This window comes from Panicum virgatum, chromosome 9N, assembly GCF_016808335.1.
Source record: "Panicum virgatum strain AP13 chromosome 9N, P.virgatum_v5, whole genome shotgun sequence".
NCBI classification, from domain to species: domain Eukaryota; kingdom Viridiplantae; phylum Streptophyta; class Magnoliopsida; order Poales; family Poaceae; genus Panicum; species Panicum virgatum.
Window position 1 is genome coordinate 18,438,866 of NC_053153.1, and position 10,821 is coordinate 18,449,686.

Consider the following 10,821-nt stretch of genomic DNA (forward strand, 5'->3'; position numbering starts at 1 on the left):
TTGGAAGGTGGATGTGCATGAATGAGCTTCGAATCAATATGGGCTTTGGTCCTTCCTTTGGGCTTTGGCCTTCGTCTTTCTCCGTGTTAGCGCTCGATCATGGGCCTCATCATTTCATGCTCCAAAATAGACCAAAAACCTGCAAAAACGAAGTTCCTCCAAAATATATGTGCAAATGTGAAAATGACCAATAATTAGGCCGGGGTTAGGACGGTTAGTGATTTTAATATTGAATTCATGCCATTATAAAGGATAAACAAGGGATAAAACGGGTACTTAAGGAGCGCCAACAATAGCCATCCTGCGAAGTCGCAACATGCGGCTGTGGATGTATGTCAGCATACGTCAAACGGCAATGAGTCTTTGGTTCGTCCTAGGTCAGGTACGCCCGAAACGAAGCCTCAGTGTGTGGACCGGTATCCTCAGCCAACTGCTCGTCTGCATCATCCCACGCAGCCACACACGGTTGTAATCTAGTGACCCACATTATCGAGAAAGGATGTCCAACCCTTGATAAAATGCACGTTAAATAGAAATTAGTTACACGTTATTAGTACATGGGAACTTATATGTTTTTGTTACCTATGATCGTGGCGCTGAACACGATCCAACATTGAAGACACATGAAAAGACTGGCGTTGACTAAACTGGCTCATGACTTTGTCCGGGCAGTGGGCCTCAACTGCAACGTCGTCCACCAAAGCTGCAGTAGTCATCCATAAACACTGGTTCTGTGTGCACACCGAAGATATCCCAAGCGGTGCACGTGTGGCTATAGGCGAAGGACTGTATGGCTCCCACACAATATCTTCTGGGGTCAATCGATCAAATTCCGCAACAAACTCAGGATAAGACCGCCGGGTCTGTACATGTGCCCATGTTTTCTGTAAAAATAAAAATTATGTGTCCATAAGAAATATATCGAAGTAACAATGTATGACCATAGTATGCATAGAATACAAATTTTTATCGGGTCCATACCTGTTGAGAGTATCAGAGAGTCCCCATGGTAGGCCTGTCGTCCTCCGTGTCACCGTACATATCCGGCTTGTATGGTGACTGGTCAATCATGGGACGACCGATAGCAATTCTCTCGTAACACCAAAGCTGTAGCAGAATTGGGCACCCCGTTAGGACAGCATTCCTATCATTCTACCGTGATGCCTTGCAGAGTCCACGATATGTGCATACAAGAACCGCTGAACCCCAACTATATAAGAGTATGGCATCGTCATATGCATCGGCGATCTCCTGTGCGTAGGGCACAAGCACCCTATCCACACAGTGGCCGTGTGAGTTGTTGAACATGATGTACCCAAACAACCACAGCAGGTATGCCTCGAGTGATCTAATCACGCTGTACTCATCAGCATCGACTACCAACAGATCCGACTGCAATGAAGTACGAACATTGAGAATAAGAAACACATGAGTTGTTTCAAAGCCATAAAATACATCAACATATCGTTTTGTAGGAAATTGTACCTGAAACTGTAGGAGCCATGACTTGGAAGGGCCTTTCGACTGTGGGTGCTCATTGAAATCTTCAGGATCAATCGTGGTGGCAACACCTGCAAAACGTTGCTCAAGATCCTCCAGCCACATAGAAGGTACCACGCGGGGCCCGACAGCGTATCCGATGATAGGAAGATCAAGCAGCATCGCAACGTCCTGTAGAGTCGGTGCCATCTCCCCACAAGGGAGGTGGAACGTGTGTGTCTCAGGTCTCAATCTGTCAACGAGAGCTGAAAGTAGAGACATGTCTAGTTTCACCAAGACACTCTCAGCAAGACGAGCCACAATGAGAAGACCTGCCTCGCTCAGCCTGCATCATACAGTGCACAAACGTTAGTACATTATGTAACGAAATGTATAACAGATAAAAACAAAAAATAGACGACATATCACCTGGGCACCCATCGTGAGTCTACAGGAACCAACTCTGCAGGTGGACGTGGACACAACACGTTGAGTTGTTGGTGCTGAACCACAGCAAGAAAAGGATCGGTTACCCGAGTCTATTGTTGGGTCCAGCAACGCAGAAGTAACCCTGGCCATACCTACCACGTAAGATCAAAATAATGCAATAGAATCACACACATCTAAATTAAATAGTACCATCGTACAACACTATATGTCCATACATAATAAAATTATATTGTTACATACTACTATCTGGTTCAACTACACATACATACATAATAAAATTATATTGTTACATACTACCATCTGGCTCAAATACATATCTATACATAACCGTACCTAAATCCTTAATCTAATATTAATCACTACTAATATTAATTAATCAGATTGTTAATGTACTGTATCAACGCTAATCACTACAAGTAACTACACCTAAACTTGAAAACTATATTTTTACCTTAACCACTATAGTACCACTAAATCCTTAATTAAAATCCTTAATGTACCACTAATCATTCCTGACAATAATTAAAATGATTGCTAATCTACTGTGTCAACAAAAATAATTACAACATAATCTATTTGTAAAGTGTAGAAAATTTTAATTACCTGCAGTCGCCAGCATGAAAATCCGGCAGGGCTTCGCCGCTTCTCCTTTCTCCCTCACCCCTCCTCTCCCTCCCTCCTCTCTTTTCTTTTTTCCTGGATTTTTAGTGAGGCAAATGAGGGGCGGGGTGGCAGCCAAACCCTTATATAGTGGAGGGGAGGCGGCCGGCCCGCAGCCGGGCGGCCGGCCGGCCCCGGTCCTCCAGGGACCCATACACAAATTTTCTGCGAAATTAGAAAAGCCCCTGCCGCCGGCAACGGGGCGGTCGGGTATGTAAATTTCGAAAATAAAAATATATTTTTTTAAAAACGAAATTGAAAAATAAAAAAATAAAAAAGCGCTCAAGCACTTCAAGGTAGTTATTACGGCCCATGCAGACTCGGGCACTCGGCCCATGTCGCTGCCGCCGTGGTAGGATTCGGAAGGATGACCTGGCGAGAGGTTCCTCCTTTTCCATTTCCTCCGCGCCGCCACGAGCTGCCCTAAAACCCTACCACCACCACCTGCGCCTCCGCAATCCGACGGCGTCTCATCTGTTCTCCTCCTCAAGCCGCTCCGCCGCCTCACCAGGAAACCCTAGAGTCCGGCGCACGACATGGCGGACGGCGCGGGCTCGGCTTCGGGCCTGGAGGAGAAGCTCGCGGGGCTCTCTACGGGCGGCTGCAGCGACGACAAGCAGGACCCTCCGCCGGCGGGTGAGGGCGGAGAGGAGCCTCAGCTCTCGAAGAAGTAGGGATCCTGAGCATCCTTCTACCCTGATTCATTGATTTGTCTTGGTATTTTCATTTCCTGATTCATTGGTTTGTGTGCAGCGCGAAGAAGAGAGAGGAGAAGAGGAAGAAGATGGAGGAGGAGCGGAGGCTCAAGGAGGAAGAGAAGAAGAACAAGGTGAGAACAGTCGAATTGTTCTCTCTTCGTGTAACTATAGTTAGTATTATTATATGCTAATAAATCGGCTAGTCCTCGCTTAATTTAGTTGGTAATTGTCATTCCCTTTTTTTTGCTCTGTTAGCTGTAGAGAAAGACTGCTATGCTGCAGTTGAAGTTTCGATTTTAACTATATCACTGCCAAAACTCTTAATTGATGTGAATGCCTTCTGTTGCTGTAGGTGGCTGCTGCTGCTGCTGCCAGTGGAAAGACTCAGAAGGCATCTGCTGCCGACGATGATGACATGGATCCCACTGTATGTTTCATTGTGCTGTTCCTGTATTGGTTTACTGAATTCTGTTCCTTGCTCATATTGATGTGTTTCCTGCTGCAGCAATACTATGAGAATAGGCTCAAGACACTTGATTCGCTCAAGGCCATAGGTGTAAACCCCTATCCGCATAAGTTCCCAGTTGGCATCTCCGTAGCTGAATACATTGTGAAGTACAAGAGCTTGAGCGATGGGGAGAAGCTAGATGTGACAGAGTGTTTAGCTGGTAATACCTAATGTTTTCCTCGGATTGTGTTCTTAACTTGGAGATTTATATAGGTCCCATTTGTGAATATATTTTTTGTATGTAGGGAGGATCATGAACAAGAGAACATCCTCATCTAAGCTATTCTTTTATGATCTTTATGGCGGTGGCCTGAAGGTTCAAGTGATGGCTGATGCCAGGTAAAGCTTTCCATGTCTTGTATAGTATCCATTTTTCATATTTATTCACAATGCAACTAGCGTTTTATTGCTTGAGCGAATTGCTACTCACTGCCTGGGTCTCTTTCATGGTTTCAATAGATTATCATTCACCCCCTGGGCTTTATCATGCCCTTTGTTTAGTACTATAACAACATTGCAAATTGGTTGGCTGGATGAGTGACATGGAATAATACGCATATTCATTGGATAGAAGAGCTGCATGTAGAATTCATGCTTACAGCTTACTAACACCTATGTTTTTAAAGCGGTAAGGCGAGGCGATCCACCACCGCCTTATCGCCTAGGCGACGCCTAGGCGGGCTAAGGCGGGCTAAGGCGAGACCTTAAGCAAGGCGAGCCGCCACCGCCTTGTCGCCTAGGCGACGCCTTGAAAACAGAGACTAACACATGCTAAAATCAAGTCAAAGTAAATGAGCTGCTGATTCTACTTGGACGCATATGCAATAGTTTGCATAGGGAATATTTCTAGAACTATACTAACGACATTCTAATGGCTTAGCTAGTTTAAATTTTCATTGTTTAGTCAACAGGTAGTTTCTTATGGTAGTTTATTGGACATGCCACATAGGTGACCTTGAATATTTGCTCGGTTTATAGGCATAAATGTTGCCTATTTCGTACAGTGGTTAAGCCTGATGAGACTATATATCTCATTTTATCAAAAGGTTTTTGTTTGTCTCCTATAAGACCAAGCAAATGGTCTTCTTTTTTGGTGGACAATGCACGCTCACTGATATTTCATTGATTACCTATTTTCTCAATTTAGATATTTTTAATTAATTATAAAATTGGACTTTTATGGATCAATTATTTATTCCAACCGGATTGTATTTGCTGATTCTTTTATCTGTTATATAGGACCTCAGAGTTGGATGAAGCTGAATTCACTAAATACCACTCGGGTGTGAAGCGAGGTGATATTGTTGGCATATGTGGCTATCCAGGTCTGTAGAATTTGCATTTATCTTATAGTTTTGAATTCTTAACTATAAGCTGGACGTCTACTAACTTTGTTAGGTAAAATATCATTTGTTTGTAGCCTATAGAAATGTTATAAGTAGGTATAATGCTGTTACAGTTTCAATACACATAAATTCCGTGATAAACTGTGCTGTTATGTTGCTTGTGTGCCTGGTTAGCTGCAGTCTATTGTTTGCCCGAGAGATTACTGTTGATACGTTTAGTGTTTATTGTGATTTTTTTGCTACATTTGAAAAGTTTTCAACATCGTAAGGCAATCCTGGTATCCAAGTGGTGTGTGTGTTTGTCTGAGCAATTGCCAAATGATAATGTAATTGTTGATTGCAATTTTTTGGGTATATTCTGTAATTAAAGTTTTCGATTTGATGAACATCAGGAAAAAGCAAGCGAGGTGAGCTTAGTGTATTCCCAAAGAAATTTGTTGTGCTCTCTCCTTGTCTTCATATGATGCCTCGACAGGTGAGAATCAAACTGAATTCAATGAAATATTTTGTCTTTGTATTATCTAATCGATGAGAAGGAAAGTGCCCAGTATGTATTTTTAAGAAAATTTTTAAGTTTCATTTTTTTGTATCCTCTGATGTTGTGGAGCAGAACTCTGCTTTGGCAAACTTAGCCTTCAGGTAGGCCTTGCAATTTTTACATATTTAGTGTTTACCTCTACAGAAGGGTGAAGGAAGTGCAGTACCTGCACCGTGGACTCCAGGAATGGGCAGGAACATTGAAAACTATGTTTTGAGGGATCAGGTTTGTTATTGATGCTCATTACACTAAACAATATTTCTTCAAGCAAAAATTAGCATTATCTACTTTGATGACATGCTATCTTTGCAAATAAACTTATTTAATCATTGGTAAGGGCTTACCAGGCAGTCTTGACTCATGAACCTAGTTAGCTTGTATCTGTGCAATGAAGTCTTTTTTTTTTTTTTGGTGCCTGGGCAAGTCATTCTTGTGATGACATTAGGCTGAAAATGTTGATAAGGCACTTTAAGAATCAGCAAGCCTGATGATAGGTAATATGTTTACTTATTTAAGCTTTGTTTAGATGAGCTAGGATCATGTGGTGGCAGATGGTCCTGGGCCACCATGGACAAAGCAAATAAGGCATTACGGTACAGGCAGACTAGCATGCTTAGATGTCAATATTGTTGCTTTCATGTCTTGTGTGTTGTGACTTGTGACGGGTAGTTTGTATTAAGAAACAGAATGTGAATGACCGGACCCGTCAGGTCTCAACTTGGAACCTAACACTCCTTTTGGCGAAGGGTTGTTTGCTCTGGCCCATCGCCACCTTATTACTCAAAGCAGATCTTTACTATAATTGTGAGGGATGGTGTCATCCCACGTAGATCATCAGTTGATCCCATGATAAACCATCCAATCTGGATGAGTTCCTCAAACCAAACAACTCCGTAGTTTCTAAAACTAATTAATCGCCAACAATGAATAACTAGACAATGCTTTGATCATGAAGCGTTTGTTTTGATTATTAAGTGTTTGTTTTCTGATCAGGAAACTAGGTATCGTCAACGGTATCTTGATCTAATGGTAAATCATGAAGTGAGGCATATCTTCAAGACACGATCTAAAGTTGTCTCTTTTATCCGGAAGTTTCTTGATGACCGTGAATTTTTGGAGGTAAGCACATGTTTCTTGTCGTTCCTTTGCAGTTGGTACTTTGATATCTGACGTTTCATGTGGTTCTAGGTGGAGACTCCAATGATGAACATGATTGCTGGTGGAGCAGCTGCAAGGCCTTTTGTCACACACCACAATGAATTAAACATGAGGCTTTTTATGCGCATTGCTCCCGAGTTATATCTGAAGGAACTGGTTGTTGGTGGATTGGACCGTGTTTATGAAATTGGAAAACAATTCAGGAATGAAGGGATTGATTTAACACACAATCCTGAATTTACAACTTGTGAATTTTATATGGCTTATGCAGACTACAATGATTTGATGGCGCTTACTGAGACCATGTTGTCAGGTAAGCATCTGAATATTTTTTCAACAAAATAATACTGAGCAAACATCATTTAAATGAGATACTTGTGAGTATTTTACCTTTTTAAAGTGTAACATACATTTTTGTTTCATGGTTAACAGGCATGGTTAAGGAGCTTACAGGTGGTTACAAGATAAAATATCATGCAAATGGTGTTACAAATCCCCCAATAGAAATTGATTTCACGCCTCCCTTCAGGTATTAGACAGATATTCTTCAAAGCATCAGGATAACTTCTACTTCCCTAGATGTGAACAATGTTCTTCAATCTTCAGTTGCTACGAAAAACTGATGCATTGTTTCTGTTATCTTACTGCAGAAGGATAGATATGATTAAAGATTTGGAGGAAATGGCCAATCTCAATATACCAAAAGATCTGTCAAGTGATGAAGCGAATCGTTACTTGATAGAAGCATGTGTGAAGTATGATGTGAAATGTCCACCTCCCCAAACAACATCACGGTTGCTTGACAAGGTTTTTTTTACTTCATGGAAACTACAACATGTTGTATTTGATTACTTGAAGTTGTTGAATTTTGTTTTATTTCCAATTGATTCCTGATTCGTTAAGGTCTTTAATTTGTTCAATGTTCCGCTCTACCAGAAAACTATCCTCAGGGGTGCTAGCTTAGCCTGAATTCATTTGTTTATATGTCATGGTCTTGGCCTTCTGTCATTCATTTATGCAGTGTATTCTTTTGAAACTATATTTGCTATATACTGATGTGCTCTGTTACTCTTGGATAGTTAGTTGGCCACTTCTTGGAGGAGACATGCGTGAATCCAACATTTATCATCAATCATCCAGAGATAATGAGTCCATTAGCAAAATGGCATAGGTCCCGGCCTGGACTGACTGAGAGGTTCGAGTTGTTTGTTAACAAACATGAGGTATGTACACTGTTCTCATTAGCACTTGCATGGTTGGTTTTATTCATGTTGTTTCCACAGTATAACCTTCAAATGTATGTAGGTGTGCAATGCATACACAGAGTTGAACGATCCTGTTGTCCAGAGGCAACGGTTTGAGGAACAACTAAAGGTACATTTTTGAACTTATTGAACACCTTGGTAACATTATAACCTGTTACCTGTTAGAACATGACCACATTTGGGATTTCTGAGTTGGATATGCATGCACATGTGCACTTAAGAATATAGAACCAACAAAAAATGGACATTGGGAGATGGAACAAAGAATAACCAAGTGTAACCATTCTCCTGTTGGAATAGAGTCATGTTAACTGAGACTTGCATTTGCCTATTTTCTATTGTTGCTTATTAGAAAGTTGTGCAATCTTTTAAGTTTCTATCCTGCTTAGGATCGTCAATCTGGTGATGATGAAGCTATGGCCTTGGATGAAACGTTCTGTACTGCCCTTGAGTATGGTTTGCCACCAACAGGTGGTTGGGGTTTGGGAATCGATCGCCTTACGATGTTGCTAACAGATTCCCAGAATATTAAGGTCTGAATCTTTCCATTCTCATATGAATGTCCAACATATCTTGACTTTCTTGGTGTTCACTGGATCTTTTGATACAAACTCAGGAAGTTCTTCTATTCCCGGCTATGAAGCCTCAAGAGTAGTTGTCCAGAGCCGAAATGCACAAAAGGGTATGTTTTACAATTCTATAACTTGTCGCCCTCTTTGTTTGCTGGATGATCTTCAAGCATTTTTCTACACATGTTTTTCAAGTTCAAAGAGGCTAAAACTGTTAAAAAACACTTTTTTGAGGTATACTCCCTCCGTCCCAAAATACTAGTCATTCTAGGAATTCTAAGACAAATTAACAAGAAGGTAAAATGACCATGTTTGCCCCTATATATTATCCATATTTGGCACTAATTGATTCTTGCATGCACATGCACTTTCTAAATAGAGTAGGGTGACTTGTTTTTTGGGACAAATTTTGAATCCTAGAATGACTAGTATTTTGGGACGGAGGGAGTAGCTTAGAATTACAGTGATCTCATGCATCATGGAATAAACCTGAAAAGTGAAAAAATAGCATCCTATATTTTGTTGATACCTCCCGCCTCGACTTCAAGCAAACCATAAGGGTTGCCTCCATTGCCCTGTGCTGGCTGTGATGATACTCTGAATTAAACGTAGTGAGGAAAATCGCATTTTAGGGTGCCTTCAAGATGAGGGTACAGTTTTCTTAATATTAATTGATATCAAGTATTTAGGGAAAACAAGGAATTGCAGAATGCTGCATATCTACCACATGTGTTTCTTTTGAATTCAGTGTTACTTTTACACCTGTTCTACCACATCATGGATTCGCAGTTACACTGACATGTCATCTGCAGTTAAATTCAGCCGGATGCTTTGCGCCATGACAGAAGGATATAAGGAAGTTTGTGGATCCGTAGGGATCTTAAACATCTTTTTGCCAGTTGTGTACTTGTGTGTGAGGGTTTTTTCAATTTTCATTATTTTGATATACCATTGTGCATTACCTTGGCTGCTGGTTTATTGACCAAAATTGTAACGTCAGTGACGAGAATTCTCCAACTTAAAATGTAGCGCCTTAAGGAGGATTTGCAAAATACTTTGGGTCAATGCAGAAACATGTGCGCGCAAAGTCTACCCGAATGTGCGAAACAAGGCAACACAATCCGGATGACAAGAGGCATCTTGCACTCTTGTCATCCGGATTGTGTTGCCTTTTGACGATAGCGTGTTGATGACTGTAGTATCACGTGTTGCTTTGGTGAAGCAGTTTCCTTGTGAACTCGACACCTTTTTTATTAGCACCTGCTGCATGTAAAATGCAGGTTGCCTTATTTTTTGGGATCGTATATGATCTTGTGTTGACGGTATACCTGCTAAACTATCGGACTCCTAATCATGGGCCATTCAGACGTTGATGATAATATATCCATTGCTGTGTGTGAACTCATAAGGTCTCATGTGGGGGGTCCTTAGACTCCTTGGTTACCCTTTCGTTTATAGATGTTCGACTATTCTAGATATGAATAGTTTTAGAGTCGTTGGTGAATCTTTGTCCCGTTACCTGTGACTTGACTACATAATCCAAAGGTGTTTGTCACAATGGCCAACGCAGATGGAGCGATTTTCAAAAGATAACCACCTCATCCCCCTATACTTTTAGCCACACAATGGCCAGCGCGGATGAAGTGAGCGTGAACGAATAGAAATGAAGCAGATGAAGCGAGCGTGAACGAATAGATACGAAAAGCTGAGAGATCGATCAGGGAAGAAAAGGTGTCCGTCCGTCCGTCCATCACCTTATGTCAAACCGAAGTGATTTAATGATAACACATTGCTTAGGCCTTGTTTAGATGTGTAAAGTTTTGGGTGTAAAGTACTGTAGCACTTTTGTTTGTATTTGGTAATTATTATCCGATCATAGGTTAATTATGGTCAAAAGATTCGTCTCGCAAATTACAGACAAACTGTGTAATTAGTTATTTTATTTAGCTATATTTAATACTTCATGTATGTGTTTAAAGATTTGATGTGACGGAGAATCTTGTAAATTTTTGGAATTTTGAAGGCAACTAAGGGCTTAGTCTTGACGCAGGATCCTAACAACAGAAAGGCCTGTCGGTGAGAGCTTGTGGCTGAAGCTCCCTGTCCCTGGATCGGCACATCGACAGAAAGGTCGCCATCCACATCCACTC

At 41.3% G+C, this 10,821-nt stretch overlaps 1 protein-coding gene across 1 annotated transcript; it reads left to right on the plus strand.

Moving 5' to 3' along the window:
- Positions 1 to 2,980: 2,980 nt before the first annotated feature.
- On the plus strand, positions 2,981 to 9,758 carry LOC120690200 (lysine--tRNA ligase-like). The gene is made up of 17 exons (XM_039972773.1): positions 2,981 to 3,259; positions 3,343 to 3,418; positions 3,640 to 3,714; positions 3,793 to 3,955; positions 4,041 to 4,134; positions 5,035 to 5,120; positions 5,534 to 5,616; positions 5,824 to 5,904; positions 6,673 to 6,798; positions 6,868 to 7,150; positions 7,270 to 7,366; positions 7,488 to 7,644; positions 7,917 to 8,060; positions 8,143 to 8,211; positions 8,492 to 8,635; positions 8,719 to 8,784; positions 9,484 to 9,758. The coding sequence occupies exons 1-16, from the start codon at positions 3,126 to 3,128 to the stop codon at positions 8,755 to 8,757; spliced, it is 1,851 nt and encodes a 616-aa protein (XP_039828707.1). The 5' UTR covers positions 2,981 to 3,125; the 3' UTR covers positions 8,758 to 8,784; positions 9,484 to 9,758.
- The last annotated feature ends 1,063 nt before the right edge of the window (positions 9,759 to 10,821 follow it).